We start from the raw sequence: 17,228 nt of genomic DNA on the forward strand, positions 1-17,228 counted from the left end.
GTTTATTAATACCAGAATTTTGTCTGTTGTGGTTTCTAACCTTTTTTTTGTCTGTGGTTTCTTGAAAATGGCTTCACTGCTGTGTGAGTTGCACAGAAGAAACCAGGTGATTTTAGTAGCAGAGAAACAGGAAACACCTGTTGTATAATGAAAGTAAGAAAGATTTGTAGTTTATTATATTGTGCTCTATCACATAAATATTCAGCACCCTCAAGTTGAGTTACCATTTGAAAAAACAACCTTTTTCAAATACCACGGTAACTCTCCGTTTGAGTCCCACCTGGAAGCATTTGTTCTCGTTTACTGCACAGAGCTCTGAACACTGTCCTCTGGCTGAAAGTGCTTCTCCTCTTTTGTTGTTAGTGAAACAAAGGTAAAGACCAAACTCTATGAGTCTTGGGTGTTGTATGGTGTCAGACCTTTTCGATTCCATCTGCATGTTTCTCCTTTTTGTGGATACACACAAGCGTAATTTTTACTTTCTCTTACAGACTCAGTTTCCCCTTTTTCTTTTCATGTAGTATCTCAAAGTTTAACTTCTTATCTTCTCATGTCATCTGTTCTCATCCTGTCATATACAGCAGAGGTAACATCACATCTTGGTTAGTGACAGTAGCTAACAAAAGCTTTCATCAGCATGTCGAAGCTTAAAAGAAACATACAACAAATATATATATATATATATATATATAAATCATCTGCAGCTACATACAGTTTATCATCTATATAAAGAGTGTACATAAGGAGTGCTTTATGTAGCTTTCTTCAGTTTGTCCAATCAAAGGCCTCATAGCTTGCTCTCAATGGTCACGTTGTCTTTTTCTTGACCAATCCCGTTGCTGGTTGGAGTCGTGGCTTCGCCCTCTGTTTCCTCTGCAGAGATTTTAATAAATGTGATTAACAATGTGATCTGTTCCTTTATCTTTCATGTTGTGCAGAACCAAGCATGACTTTCATGTATTAATACGTGAATATAGGGTCATATTGACAAATGACAAACAACTGACCTTTGACCTGCCGGGCCAGGAGACGTGGTCCTGCCAGTCCGATACCCAGGGCTCCAATGGGAGCTGTGGTCAGGATGGCTAACACGGCTAACGTTAGCACATCCAATCCAAACTTCATCAAGGCTTCGTCCCCCTCCTCCCTCGCCATGTCCAACGCCTTCGAGCCGATAGCAGCCTGACACATAAACAAATCAATAAACACAACATTAGAACACCACCTTTACAATCCACAAGTTTCTACTGAGCATGACCCTAGGACGCCAAGACCAAGAGGTTCACATAAGCACTGAGGAGGTTCTAGTGGATCTTAAATAAATAGCAATTGTCCTACAAATCTTAATGATGAGGTTCAAGAGGTCTTTCAGAATCTTTGGTCACTGAGCAGGAGAATCATTATGTGATTCTTTTGGGTCTAGAGAATTTGATTCTTGACTGAGAAGGTTCTGGAGGCTTTGGGGGTCATTTAGTGGTTCTTGTTGTCAGTGATGAGGTGCCAGGGGTCCACACACAGACCTGTACAGTAGCTTTGGGCAGCCAGGCCACAGCAATGAAGAGTTTCTCCTTCAGGTTGAATCCTCCAAAATGAACCAGGAGGAAGGTGACGAGCAGGCGGATCACCAGGCCGATACTGATACAGGCCAGACCCAGACCTGAACACACAGAGGTCCCAACAAAGAGAGTAAAAATGGTTGTGGGGTGGTTCCACAGTATTCTCAGTCTAACAGTGTTTGTTCTGTGTATGGGTCTTACCCACGGTGCTGGGGCTGAGGGTTGCTATGGTGATCTCTGCTCCAATCAGACCAAACAGGAGAGGTTGAAACACATCCCATGACCGACCCACCATGGCTGCCACCGGGGCCTGGATGTGAAGATAGACACATCTTAATTTAACAGATTCAGTAGCATAAACAGTGCCGATGTTGTGTATACAGGGCTGATGTCTGTCTTAGATTGGTTCTGATGTGTTTCACCTTGTCGGTTTTCCAGCCCAGAGCAGCCAGGAAGGCCAGCACCAGCGTACAGAGACCACCAGCTCCGGCAAAACCAATAACATGACTGAAGAAGACTGAAAATATGGACAGACCCAACAACATAAGAGTCCTCCTCAATACCAGGTCCTCCTGCAGGGAGACAGACAGAGAAACAGAGTACGTTAAAAAGTTTAAAACATGAATTAAATTTGGTTTAGATTTAATAAAACTGAAGTATAAAGTGATGTAAAAACCTGGTCTTTGCTTGGGATGCAGCACAGCAACAGACCCAGGATCAGTCCGGCTATGACCCCTCCCACTACCTCCAGGAGACCCTTCAGTATGTTCATCCACGTAGAACCTGTAGGACAAATACAAACATGGTATATAGGTAGGAATAGCTAGAGTAGTGAAATAAACAGAATAGAACACATTCTCTGACCTGTAGAGAAGGCGATTCCCAGGCAGGTGGAGAACCCTGTGATGGCCAAAATATCATCAAAACTCCCAGCAGCCATCAGCAGTGTGGGGATTCCCTGGACAACACAGAACAACAATATGAGGTCTCAGAGTCGCTTAAGTCGTTTAAGTTCTGTACGTCTTGTAGGTGGTTCTAGTGCTCTTTAAGATCCAGTAGCTCTGTATCCAGTCATTCAAATCATATGTGATCTTTCTGTCCTCCTGCGCCCCCCGGTGGCAGAATTTAGAACCTCCTGTGATCGCTCTAATGAGTTGAGTTATGGCGGCAGGTGATGAATTACCTTCTCCACTCCGTATCCTTCTCTCTGCAGGAGCAGCATCGACGGAACGACAACTGCTGGAGACACTGCAGCCAGGACAAAACTACACACACAGGTACAATGTAATCTCACTGCAGTCTGGTGTGTATAAACAGAACTCGTTTCCATAGATACAGAACAATATACATGTGCTAACTGCAGGTTGTGTGTGTGTGTGTGTTACCCCAGTATGAAACCCCAGACCCAGGGCAGACCCAGCAGGAAGTGAGAAACCACAGCGATGACGCAGGCCTCCACCACGCAGGGGCCGATCGCAACACGAACACACACCGCCTTCAGGCGACGCAGCGCCTGCAGACACACACATACACATTTAAACCTGTGTAAGAGTGTGGTTATCAAGTCTGTACACTGTGTTTTACAGTGTGTGTGTGTGTGTTTACCGAGGGGTCGAGGCCCAGTCCGGCTCTGGTCAGGATGATCGACAGGGCGATGTTCCTCAGAGCTGCAGACCAGTGGTTGTCAATGTAGACGGCGTCCGTTATGTAGGGAACATTACGCAGCAGCAGACCTGCCAGCAACATACCTGCACACACACACACACACACACACACACACACACACACACACACACACACAGAGTGTGCAGGATTGGATTAAGTGATCTAGACTGGATTAGATGGGACTATACTAGATTTGGTTGGGTTAAACTCAGGCCATTAAACCAGATTAGGGTTTGACTAGACAAGTTTTAGATAGAGGATTAGATTAGGCTAGACTACATCAGTTTTAAAGTCAGATTATACTATAGTAGTCCAGATTAGATTAGATGGGTAATTAGACTAAAGTTGGCTAGGTTAAACTAGATTAGATTAGAATATTTTAGAACAGATGGATCAGATTATTTTAGTGCGGGTCAGATCAGATTAGGTTGTTGGGTCGTACCAAGCAGCGGGGGGAAGGGGGGCAGCGTGGGCAGTTGGATCATTCCCACCAGTTTCCCTCCGAGCACGGCACAGATGAAGAGGATGACGATGCCGAACAGGTTCCCTCCAGGTAAACACTCACTTCCTGTGATGGACCAGACGACTCCGAACAGCAGAGCGAACAGACACACTGCACACACACACACACACACACACACACACACACACACACACACACACACACACACACACACACACACACACACACACACAGGTGAACAACAGGTGAATCGTTGTTACAGGTTTATTATTATTTAATGATACTGGACAGCTGTCTTCTACCTTAATTCGATTTCTTTTTGATTATTGGTTGATTGATTATTTATTGGTTTGGTTTGACCTGTACCAGATTGTTTATTCACTGGTTGTTTGAAGCTGAAGAAGAGTGAGGATGTTACTCTCTTCATCACAGCGTGTTCGGTACCTTTGGTGATGAGCAGGCTGACGAGTCCCTGAGGCCGAGGACATCTGTCCTTCAGACTGACACAAGACGAACAGCAGGAGGACGAGTTCGCCGCTGCCATCTTTATCTGAACACACCGAGACACAGGGACATGTATGTACACACACACACATTTTATTCACTTCTTTAGATCATTGTTTAAGTAACAACTTTACGAGCAGCAACGCTGTCCGTCCTCAGTGCTGCTGCTGTGACTGTGATTATTAGTTTGAGTTATGATTATATCACATGAGTTATTGTTCTGTGGTGGAGGCAGGTATCTGAACACCTGCACAAACCCAAACTGGTTTGGGCCTTTTAGTTCCAATAAGTTAAAGTTTCAGTACAGAACAACAATAACAGTAATAATATTTTCTACTATAGTGTTACTCTAACTTTATGTCGGTTTGTGTTTGTCTCTGACGTCTGCTGAACGTCCATAAATCACAGTAAAGAGGTTTCCCCCTGTTTTTAACTTCCTCTCAGTATCACGGTGAAACAGTGAGAGTTGTCTGAACATCCTGACAACAGGAGCTGATCACAGAGTTCAGCTGCTGCTCAAAGCAGTTTTTTCACTGCACGCTGACACATGTATTAAACATGGTTCTTATATTGTCCACATGAGCTGAATCTGTTGGTTTTACATGTGATAGGTTTTTTATAATAAACTGGGTTCATCAGAGTCACCGAGAGTTTAACCCACAACAGCAGCAGCAGCTCGGCCGTAGTTTCTATTAATAGTCGGCCTTTCTCAGAGTTCAGGGTTATCTGAACTCAACCCCTGTGTGTGTGTGTGTGTGTGTGTGTGTGTGTGTGTGTGTGTGTGTGTGTGTGTGTGTGTGCGTGCGTGTGTGTGTGTGTGTGTTGTCGTCGTCGTCGACCACTCACCTCGGCCAGGTCGTCCGGATCGTCCGTCTTCCTCTGCGGCAGGACGGTGATCTCTCTCTCCTCCTGACTGACCTGGACTTTACTCCCTCCCTTTACCGCAGGTGTGTGTGTGTGTGTGTGTGTGTGTGTAAATTAGTCATGAAAGAGAGAGAGAGAGAGAGAGAGAGAGACATAGACGGTGAATAAACTGTTGCACTTTGTCCTCCAGTTAAACCTGTCTGTGTCAGAGATGGAAGACGTACTCACATCTTTTACTCAAGTAAAAGTACTAATACCACTGTACTTTAGTAAAACTATGTACTTAGAATATGAAAAGCAAAAGTACTTTATTCAGTGTTATATCTTTATACAATGTAAAGGTAACAGTGTTAAGTTGCAGGTGGATATTTAGAGCTACATTTATTCTGTAAAGGTCTGCAACAGCTTCATTAGTTATTAATCTGCTGATTATTTGTCACCCAGAGACTGTGCAGAATATTAACATTATTCTTTAAAAAATCTGTTATTAAAAAGATAAACTTATGATTACGAGAGCAGTTATCAATGAATCTTTATTCTTTCTTATCTTTAATAATCAGTTAATTGATTAATTGTATCTTCTGTATTTTTACACATCAAGTAGTTTTACTTTTTTAAAAACATCATATTTTATAAATCTTAATTCGCAGAGTAACTAGTAACTGGTCAGAGTAAAAATGACAGTTTCAGAGCTGCGTGAACCAGACTCAGGATCCAGAGAGAAACCAGATCTCTGAGTGAGGGGTCGAGAACTCCGAGACTTTGATCCTCATCAGTCACATTTTCAGTGGTTAAAATGATCACACACACACACACACACACACACACACACAGTCTCTTGTTTGCACATTCCTTCTCTCGTTTTTTTTCCACACTTCATTTGTTCTTCCTCTTTTTCCATCCATCCATCTCTCCCTCCGTCTCTCTGTCATTTGATAAACAAGATTTATTGTTTCATCACAGTAATGATTAAACCAGCAGCAGATTCACTCGTTCACCTCTCACACACACACACACGTGGTGGAAAATGTGAAAACCTTCTCATGAGTTTATGACTGAGTCTCATCCACTGACTCCAACCTGGTCATTTTATTTAGTTTGTGAACATGAAGCAGTGTCAACAGCTGCTTCATGTTCAGGCTTTAAGAAGTACTTTTACTCAGTAATCCATAAAAACAAACAGAGGAATGTTTGTAGGTTTACTGTGTACAAATACACTGTTTTACTGCAGTTTCTGCTCCTGCAGTTAAAATATATAAAGTCAGATACATGAACAGCTGCTTTAGAAACTCTGCACAGTAAAGATGTGTAGAAACAGAATTTCTGTTTGTTTTGTGTGTTTTTCTTCTGGGAACAACAGAACAACAAAACGATGGTGAAAAAAAGTATAGAAGCACCAAGTAAACAGTATAAAATACTCCATTACAAGTAAAAGTACAGAAGTATCGTCAGCTAAATGTAGTTAAAGCATCACAAAGAACCTGTTTCAGTCTGCGACTGGTCTCTGATCAGATCATTGATCCTGAGTCACCGAAGCTTCAGCAGCATTTTGTAGCTGCAGGTGGAGCTGATTTTAACTACGTCAGATAAAGTTAGATTATTTATTCCACTGGTTCCCAACCTAGGGGTCAGGGCCCTTCAGAGGGTCACCAGATAAATCTGAGGAGTCGTCAGATGATTGTAACGGGAAACACTAACATCACTTTTTATCAGCTCCCATTTGTTCTGTTAAATCTTATTCTGAAGAGTAACTGTTACTGATGAGTAAAAACTGCAGTATCTCCCTCTGAGGTGTAGTGTAGATAAGTAACTAGAATGGAAATACTCAAGTGAAGTACTTAGTTACTTTCCACTGCTGGTTAAACAGTCTGGTGTTTTTAGATTCAATCTCAGGCTGTTGTCAGTTGTCGCAAATTAATTAATTCCACAGAATCATTGACTATCGTAATGATGGAGAATGAGACTGAGGTTTGGGTAAGAGGGTGGAGAATACATGATGTCCTCACAAAGGTAGAAGTGAAAGTCTGTGTGTGTGTGTGTGTGTGTGTGTGTAGTACAGGAGTTTATGATTCACTTATCATTACACTGTATAACATCAAAAGACACACAACCAGCCAATCATAATTAAATTTATCAACCAATCAGAGCGGTTGTTCAGAGTAACACACACACAACAAACTCACGCTGAAACACCTGTCAGTCGCCTGTTCAGGTGGTGGGTGAAGCCACTCTGTGGTTTACACCTGTCTTACAGGTTGTAAAACACAGTAGAGTCTGACCCTTTACACACTTAAAAGAAAGTTTAACATTTTTAAAATTAAGATGTTATTTTTTAAAATTATTTATTAGAGATATTTTTCAGTAAGTTATGTGAAGTACCTGCACTACACTGCGAGTCCACCAGGGGGCAGCGTGAGGACAACATGTGTTAGTGTACAGCAGGTTGTTCAGGTGATGACTGATGTTGATGACGTCTCAGAAACTTGTGAATCAAATATTCTACAAACTGTCGTAGTTTGAATCAGAGGATGTTTTTATGTGAGATGAGAGTTTGTACCTCAGCTTGTTTCTGTCCGTCGTCACTCATCCGACAGTAACGCTTGGTGGCTTCTTCATCCATCATCTGCAACAAACACACACATATGAACCATATTCCAAACTTAACCTTAAAACCAAACCTTAACCTTGAACAACAGCCTTAGTTGTAAGGGCCGGACAAAATGACCTCGTAGACCACCATGTCCTCACTTTCCAGGTGTAAAGTCAAACTGGTTCTCACAAAATAGTTCCAATTAATTCATTTTAATGAATTGCTCGCCTGCAGAGTCTTTCAGTCACAGGACAACACATCGGCAGTATTTTCTTTGATTTTAAGGAAGCAGTTCTTTCAAGGATAATTCCCATTTCTTCCATCACCAAACTACATGGTTCTTTCCAGAGAACTTGTAAGGACATTATAAAGCTGTAAATTAAAGATTTAAAAAAAATATTTTACCAGTTAATTCTTTGGACATTTACTGTAGCACATGAGCTGTATCTCAAATTTCCCTGCAGTTTGAATATATCAGATTTCACAGCTTTTTCCAAGAAAGTCTTGGAATTTATTTGAAAATCTCCTGTAAAATAAAACGTTACACAAACAGCTGACCTCCTAAAAGTGTTCATCGATTAAAAGACTCTGTGTGTTACACTGGAAATTCATTGGAATGAAAAGGTTTTCTTGAACTATTCCAACACCCAGCAATTCAGTCAAATAAAGTGATCACAGTTACATTCATTAAAAACAGATATTGATTATTAATCTGTTACATGCAAGTATGACAAAACTCTACAGTCTCACACAGAGCAATAAATCACTGCACACACACACACACACACACACACACACACACACACAGCAGTTTGTTATGGTTAATTAATATTGTTTGTATTTTATTCACAGTCTTACCTTTGACTGATGCAGAGCTGTGTGACTGGAACAAAGAGGCAAAGACGACTGACAACTTAGTCATCAACCAGCAACAAGACTCAGAGAGAGTGAGTGTGTGTGTGTGTGTGTGTGTGTGTGTGTGTGTGCGTCTTTGTCTTGTCTGTTAATAACAGTTGGTTTAAAGTCTGTTGTGTTTGTCGCTCTGCAAAATGACAGACATCACTCACACAAAGCCTGGCATTATGGGAACACAGGTCGCTGTCACACTGTCGACTGCATTAATACCAGACTGCAACACGCACACACACACACACACACACAGACACACACAGAGTAGAATTGCGTTCACAGTCGCCTGCAGACACGAACACGTCTCATTATCATTTAGATAATAGCAGGTGTGTGTCAGTGTGTGCGTACACTGACAGCAAACACCTGACGTTAACACACCTCACAGAGTGGCCGAGATGATTGACAGCTTAGAATTAAAGGGACATTTCAGCATGAAGTTAAAGCTTAAGTCTTAAGGTGGTATTTTACATTTACACTGTGAAATACTGGGTGACACACACACATTTAGACTCCTACACACACAACTCTGCTGCCAAAAATTCTCACTGCAACATCAAATGTTTTTTTAAAAGTAAAACTACTTGTGAAGTGTTTTAGATATTTACGTCTTCAGTGGATATCAGTTTCATCTGTGTGCGTCCTGCAAAGACAGGTGTTTAGCTTAGCACAAACATCTTTTTCAAAGTTGTGTAAAAATGCATATAAGCATATTTAAAGGGCTTGCTCTTGGCTGTATCTATTTAGAGTAATAAATGGACATGGACACAACTTGTCTTTTTGTAATTCCCTAATATTTTACAGCTGTGGACTTTTATTGATACCACTTTACATTTTTACATGGAATCTCCATAATGCTATGTTCTATTTTCTACCTGCTCTATAGGAAAAGCCTTTGCCTTGAGATAACATCTGTTGTGATTCAGCGCTGTATAAATAAAATGTAATTAAATTGAATTAAAAGCAAATGCAACTTTAAAGCAGGTAAAGAGAAATATATCAGGTGACATTATGATTCTTCAGTCTGAACTCAGTCTTATAAAAACTGGTCTGAAAATACATATCTCCATCATCTAATCTTATTTGTGGAGCAGAGGAAGTGGAAACAGACAGTGACAGGTCTGCATACAGACCGTGAGTCACACACACACACACACAGATGACAGAGTGTGTGTATAGTTTTATTGGTGGATACAAGGTGATACAAACCAAATATTCACTGTTTACACAAACATCAGAAGCTACAGTCTTTTCATAAAGCATTTAAATCCATGTAATCAAACAATAACACTCTTCATCATCATCATCATCATCATCGTGATAACAAAGTTCTAACAGCTAAATCAGGAAGTGACATCAGAAACACACACACACACACACACAAGCCAAATCACATACAAACACACAGTCTGTACACGTGACTGTATGTTCACACACACACTCACACTCACACACATACACACCAACAGCCCTGTGTAAGAAGCATGACATACAAAAAACTGTAGAAAAATACTTTTAAAAAACCAAACACACAAAACAACGACAACAACGACCACCTGGAATGTTCTGGATGTCAGTTAGACCTTAGCATGGAGGACACACTGGGCAACCTGTTGGGCAACTTGTTGGGCAGCTCGACTGCAGGGTTGGAAACATGTTGTTCTCTTAATCCTGATGTAAATATTTCAAGTCTGAAATAAGATATTCTGACTCCCCCCATTTAAGTGAAAATGTCTGCAACTCTTAATTTTTTTTAAAGATAATTCTGGCATATACAGAACAAAAAAAGCTAGTTTAGTCTTTAGCTGGTTTATCTGCTGTGGCTACAAGATTAGCACTTGGGCTAACACCTTAGAATAATGCCTGTTTTTCTGTTCTCCACGTTCTGACAACATTGAGTGAATGTATCATTAAAGGCAGAAATTCCTTTGAATTCTGATTCATTCATAGATAATAGATATTAATAGATACATAGCTAAAGTTAATGTAGCTTACTGCTAACATTTGCTAATACAAAATGAGAATGCATTAATGATCTATTGCCGATATGCTACATTTGTGCTTCACATTCTAGCTGGCGCTAAGTTGGCAGTTAATTGTTTTTGTTAGCGAGTCTAAGGTAAGCATTAGCTAAGTAGCTATCTAAAACAGCTTCTTTTAAAACTACAGATTTTTTGATTTGTAAATTAACAGCTAAAGCTAATTTACCTTATTGATAACATTTGCTAACATCATAAAACACCGACCAGTTGTCTGTGTTAGCAATATGCAACAGATATGACTAATGACCTGTTTTTTCTTTACCCTTTATTTTAACTTAACACCTAAATTCATAGATAAATTTTGACTGCTGTAGGTACCCCTATTTATCATGTATAATCAGTACATACACAAGTAATTAACTGTTTATAAGCAGATATAAGGATATTTAAGTCTAAATTAATGTTAATTCATGTTGAGTATTTTCCCTACTTATCTTGTTACAGCTGTCTTCTACTATATTGTGGTTCATTATCTGTTTATACAGCAAGAGTTAGACTTGTTAACAAACACATAAGCACTTAGACCTGTTTATGATTACATTACAGTGCACCATTTTATGTTAACGTTTTAAAACATGACTGAGTCTGGGTGCTGTATAGACTCTACAGAACTCCTGAAGCCCTGAAAGAAGGATTTTAAAAAGATATTTAAAACATAAGACATATCAGCAGAAAGAAAAAGAATATTTCAGGGCATGGGTGGTCCTACGTGACATTTTAAAGAATTAAAAATGTGAATTAAACGTAAATAAAGCTCAGTGATAAACATTGTCCATCAAAGTTGACCAAATAAGTTGCCAGTGTGTTTAGAAGCAAAATAAAAATCCCCTTTCTCGCTCTCACACATACTCACATACAGTACAACATTATACAGGTAACAAGTTGTTGTTTTTTTTTTTACTGCTAGGTTTAAGTACAGGCACTATAGAGTGAAGCATTGTGGGAGGTTGAGTGCTCAGCTGGTCTGTTTTAGCTAGCAGCTTTTAGAACTTCAGCGCTGAACACCCGAACATTGTGACAACGGTATAATGGTGATTTAAATTTTAATGTTTAGCTGAAGAAGCAGACGATCGGATGATGTTTTAAACCTGACCATGAGTTCAGTTCACTTTGGAGATTATTAATGCAACAATTAACTGAAGTCCTGTTTACAAGAAATATTCCTGTAAAAGTGAAGATCAGACTGCTGAATTCTCTGGATGGATAGATTTTCCTCTGAGTTACTGATGCTATCAAGCTACAAATCAACTAATAATAACTTTAATTAATGAATCAAAAACACTTCATATTGATTTGAATTTTTATGTCAGTATGAAATTTAACTACTACTGAATATTTAATGTTAAAGTTTAAATGGTACTGAAATATTTTACAGGGAATGACATTCCCTTCAATAAGAGACTATTTTGGTTTTCAGAGTGAAACATATGTCACCAAGATATTTGTTGCAGTGAAATGTTCTGCTTAAATTTCAACTTTAAATATTCAGTAATGTTTACATTTGCAGTAGGTGTGTAGTTATTTCTTGACTTTTTTTGCTTCCATACATGTTTCTGAGCAACAAGCCCAACACTGTAGAATAAAGAAATTAATAAAAGTAATAACTTAGTGTTAACTCAATGTTTAATTGTATGGATGTGATGTCTACTTGTTAACAACAACAGCTCTACTAGCTAACTAGTTAGCATCTGTAATACTAGTTTATACTACTGCTCGTATAGCAGTTAGCATCTGAAGGCTATCAGTATAGATATAGGCACAGGTAGAGGAACTGCAGGTGTGTGTGACTGATGATGACATCACTTCCTCCTGGAATGAAAGAGGTTGTGTGTGTGTGTGTGTATGTGTGTAAGTCAGTCGTTCAGGTATGTGTGGATGTAGATCTGTTGTTGGATCCAGGGGGTAAAGTGCGTCACGTTGCTGTAAACTCCAGGTCCGAGCACTTTACTGAAACACACGCTGCCCCACGACGTCAGGCCAAACAATGTCCAGTGACCGTCCTCCTCCTCACACACCAACGGACCGCCACTGTCACCCTGAATGCACACACACACACACACACATAAACATTAATCACACAAGCACTGATGAATCAATAATCAGTGTATATAAAATATGACAAAATAGAACACATTATAGTTTCTGAGCCTTGTTCAAAAGTCTTGCTTTGTCCAAACAACTGTCAACACAGAGAACAGAAAATTCTCATATTAGAGAAGGTCAAATCAGAGTTTTTGCTTAAAAAAATTCGACAATCATTATCACAACAGTTGCAGATTAATTTTCTGTTAATTGACAATTACTTAACAAACTTTTTAAGCTCTAATACAAAACAAATTGTGTTGGTTGTTCAGACTCTGAGTTTAAGTTCATCTCTTTAGTTTTATTAATTCAATTCTATTAAAGTTGCCAAGGTTTTCATAGATAATAAATATGTCAGACAATTATCAATTAATATGCAGATGATCTTCATCAATTTGTCTTTTTATCTATTGAATGTCACAAAATGGTGAAACATGCCCTTTGTTGGACAAAAGATTGGACAAAACTTTAAAGACATCTCTTTGAGCTCTGATATAAACAAAATATTCAGTTTACAGTGATGTAAGGCAGAGAAAGGAACTCTCTATTAAGTGACTATCAATAGTAATTTTTTTTCCTATCCTTGATTTTGCTCTGTTCACAGTTTTCCCCTGATGGTCCAAAGCTGTTAGGGCAGATGTTACCATGCAGGAGTCGACGGTTCCAGCGTCGTAGCCGGCACAAAGCATCCTGGGAGTGATGGTCTTCATGTCGAAATAAGACTGACACTGAGACAGCGAGATGATCCGAACCTCCCCTTCCTGCAGCTTAAAGGGCACTAGACAAACACACAAAGAGGTGATTATTTCATCATTAACACACGTCCAACATAAAGTAAAATATGTTCTCTGAATATACTGTAGTTCCATTATCTTAGTTCAACTTCCTGACACTGATCTCAAGGAAGGTGCAGGCTGCTTCCAAACTGAGTGAGATGACCTTAAGTATCTCAGTAGCAGCCAGGTTAAGAGCTGGTCCACTTATTAAGATAGACATGTTAAGAAAGGAAGCGTTGGAGCTCCTTTCTTTATCTCCTTAAATTATTACCCCAGCTGCTCATCTTTCCAACCCAGTTTAGATGAAACCAAACTAACATGGAACCAGCAAAATATAACAGCTATAGAAGCATGGAAAACAGCACTTTTGAAGACAGCTGGTCATCACAGTTCACCATGTTTTTACATTAGAGGGACATACAAGCAAACAATTCCTAATAAATTAGTCTAACGTGTCTTACACAGTTTTACTGCCTACTAATTTATTCTTCTAACTTTAACATCAGCAGATAAACTACCTCAGATCTGTGTAACTGTGATCATCAGTCATCTTTGTATAGTGCAGTTTTGACTCAGTCTTCATCAAACATTAGATTGTGATAAGTTGAACAGACTGATTTTTCATGGTGTACTTATATACATTAGTTAAATCCACATATTGTAAATGAATCACAGATCATTGATTGAAAAATATTTTCAGTTCTTATTTTACCACTCAGTAAGATAACAAGAATGACATGTTCTGTTTTTGTATGTGAGCTAGACACCGAAACAGTTTAGGTTCCAGTTCTCTGTTATTCATTTTAATTCTATCTCTCTGTCTCTTTTTGTCTGTCAATCTCAAGGTGTTTTGAACTGTTTGTTAATCTTGATCATTTCAGATAGAATGACTCCTTATTTGTGATTTTTCTTTCAGATTTCATCCCAAACGTCAGTGAAGGCATCGGATGGGAACTGAGGTGGATTCAGGACTATGGAGCAGCACAGGCCGATGCTATCGGAATTACTGTTATAACTGATAAAGGTAAACTTCTTTCAGTTTACTGGCCATTGACTCAGTTGCAGTCAGGCTGTAAAAAATCTGACAAATGATGTTTATTTGTGTATTTTTCTCTTCTAAACGACAGGGAACAACTTCATCCACAGGAGGATGATAAAGACTGCAGCTCTTCATACAACAGAAGAAGATGGATGAAGATGTAAGTTGTGTGGGCATTTTGTTTGTTGGGGATTACACCTCTTTAGGGGATTGTAGGTTGTTTTTTGTTTGTTTTTACTGTAGAGGCAGAACATGTTACAGCAGCTTTAGAAACTCCGGCAGGTTAATCATCTTTGAAAGTTTGTCTGTAAGAGTTAAACTGAACTAAACAGACTCATTATACACAGACTAATAACACTGGCTAGCCTAGGAACATAACAAGGCTACAAACAACCCATAATGCAACACTCTAATAGACCGTAGTTACACTGGCACTTAAAAAAAAGTTGATCTGTTGTAATGATTGATCATGTAAATTTCTCGTTCTGAAATAGATGTAATAGAGGTTGGGGTTGGGGTAGGTGGAGGTTGTTTTCTAAGTTTCAGGGGAAAAAATCTATTATAGGTAATATGGTATCTTAATCTCCAAAGCAGGTTTTTTCCATTCATTTGGTTCAGACCTGAGTCTTGTCTGCCTCCTGTAATAGTATAGATCTTGAACCAGAGAGGTTTCAACCATTTAAATGCTCAGCATTAAACTTTTGCTCTTTCTTTTATCCTCAGATTGGAATAAGCATCAATGTCACTCGACTAATCTCTCTGCTGCTGGGATGAAGAGGAGCACCAACATTTTTTTCATTCTGGACAAACAGGGTCAAACCAGACAAGTCAATCAGCTCTCTTGAAGCTTTCTATGAACTTTAAGGAACAATGAGATGCTCCACAGCACATCCACCATTTTTGGGATATTGTCAGTGATTTAGAATTCCTCTTTCTTATTTAATACAATGGAAGTGATCTGTTTTGTCCAAGCCAACATGCTTGTTAGGCTTATATACAACTAATTAATGGTTTTTCTTTCTGGCAAATCACTTCATCCAAAATGCACTCAGTAAATGTTTTGTGAAAAACCAAATATATGACAACATTCTGCCTGAAAATAATGATGCTGTAATTAAGCTTGTAACTAAACGATTGTTAATAAACCTAAATTTCAATCATATGGAACCAAACCGAATTATTCCAACGGAAGTCTTAGCCAATGAGGGCTTTTTCTCTTCTGTTTCTTTCTTTTTAATTGATGGTCAAACAATCAGAAGTCAGAAACCATTGCTTTACCATTTTTCATGCCACACTGTACTATGACATTTTTGGATGGTTTTAGACACTATATTATACATGAACATTTCTTGGCAATTTTACATGCTATACTATGACATGTTTTGAGCACTTTTGACATCTTTAAAAGTTTACAGTTTAAGTGATGAAAAAAGAAATAAAATAGATAATAAAATAAAAATGGTCCAAAAATGTCACACTTAAGTAAGGCACGAACAAACATCAAAAAATGTCACAGAATAGTATGGATTCAAAAATCTTCCAAACTTTTCACAGAAAAAATTTTTCACAAAAAATGTCATAGTATAGTATGGTGTCAAAAAACATGAAAAAATGTCAGTATAATTTGGTGTCAGAAAACATGAAAAAATGTCATAGTATAGTATGGCGTCAAAAACAGTCAAAAAATGTCATGCCATAGTATGGCGTCAAAAATGGTCAAAAAATGTCATAGTATAGTATGGCATCAAAAACGGTCAAAAAATGTCATAGTATAGTATGGCGTCAAAAAACATGAAAAAATGTCATAGTATAGTATGTTGTCAAAAATGGTCAAAAAATGTCATAGTATAGTAAGGCGTCAAAAAACATGAAAAAATGTCATAGTATAGTATGGCATCAAAAACGGTCAAAAAATGTCATAGTATAGTATGGCGTCAAAAAACATGAAAAAATGTCATAGTATAGTATGGCGTCAAAAAGCATGAAAAAATGTCATAGTATAGTATGGCATCAAAAACGGTCAAAAAATGTCATAGTATAGTATGGCGTCAAAAAACATGAAAAAATGTCATAGTATAGTATGGCGTCAAAAAGCATGAAAAAATGTCATAGTATAGTATGGCATCAAAAACGGTCAAAAAATGTCATAGTATAGTATGGGCTGTCAAAAAAGCATGAAAAAATGTCATAGTATAGTATGGCGTCAAAAACATGGTCAAAAAATGTCATAGTCATAGTATGGCGTCAAAAAAATGGTCAAAAAAATGTCATAGTATAGTATGGCATCAAAAACGGTCAAAAAATGTCATAGTATAGTATGGCGTCAAAAAACATGAAAAAATGTCATAGTATAGTATGTATGGTCAAAAAATGAAAAAATGTCATAGTATAGTATGGTCAAAATAAAATGTCATAGTATAGTATGGCGTCAAAAAGCATGAAAAAATGTCATAGTATAGTATGGCATCAAAAACGGTCAAAATGTCATAGTATAGTATGGCGTCAAAAAACATGAAAAAATGTCATAGTATAGTATGTTGTCAAAAATGGTCAAAAAATGTCATGTATAAGTAAGGCGTCAAAAACATGAAAAAATGTCATAGTATAGTATGCGTCAAAAAACATGTCATAGTATAGTATGGCGCAAAAAGCATGAAAAAATGTCATAGTATAGTATGGCATCAAAAACGGTCAAAAAATGTCATAGTATAGTATGGCGTGAAAAATGTCATAGTATA

At 38.4% G+C, this 17,228-nt stretch overlaps 1 protein-coding gene, 1 long non-coding RNA gene and 1 other non-coding gene across 5 annotated transcripts; 1 reads left to right on the forward strand and 2 right to left on the reverse strand.

The window, feature by feature from the left end:
* Positions 1-121: 121 nt before the first annotated feature.
* On the reverse strand, positions 122-8,571 carry LOC108887027 (sodium/hydrogen exchanger 9B2). Its single transcript, XM_018682197.2, has 15 exons — positions 8,501-8,571; positions 7,610-7,675; positions 5,035-5,124; positions 4,129-4,234; positions 3,664-3,834; positions 3,162-3,304; positions 2,942-3,069; positions 2,740-2,821; positions 2,421-2,514; positions 2,233-2,339; positions 1,979-2,128; positions 1,758-1,866; positions 1,521-1,657; positions 1,008-1,182; positions 122-873 (listed from the first exon to the last, which is right to left on the reverse strand). Exons 2-15 carry the CDS (start codon positions 7,673-7,675, stop codon positions 788-790), a joined length of 1,644 nt encoding a protein of 547 aa, XP_018537713.1. The 5' UTR covers positions 8,501-8,571; the 3' UTR covers positions 122-787.
* LOC127142765 (uncharacterized) lies at positions 3,634-15,650 on the forward strand. Of its 3 annotated transcripts, XR_007813802.1 has the most exons (8): positions 3,634-3,774; positions 4,117-4,260; positions 5,044-5,135; positions 8,495-8,589; positions 13,280-13,473; positions 14,368-14,475; positions 14,579-14,650; positions 15,214-15,650. It is a non-coding gene; the product is annotated as an uncharacterized LOC127142765 (long non-coding RNA). The 3 variants fall into 3 exon arrangements; XR_007813803.1 differs by lacking the exon at positions 8,495-8,589; XR_007813804.1 differs by lacking the exon at positions 5,044-5,135.
* Positions 9,712-13,456, reverse strand: LOC108887029 (uncharacterized). The gene is made up of 2 exons (XR_007813805.1): positions 13,320-13,456; positions 9,712-12,629 (listed from the first exon to the last, which is right to left on the reverse strand). It is a non-coding gene; the product is annotated as an uncharacterized LOC108887029 (transcript).
* Positions 15,651-17,228: the final 1,578 nt, after the last annotated feature.

Source organism: Lates calcarifer, linkage group LG9 (genome assembly GCF_001640805.2).
Source record: "Lates calcarifer isolate ASB-BC8 linkage group LG9, TLL_Latcal_v3, whole genome shotgun sequence".
Classification (NCBI taxonomy): Eukaryota; Metazoa; Chordata; class Actinopteri; family Centropomidae; genus Lates; species Lates calcarifer.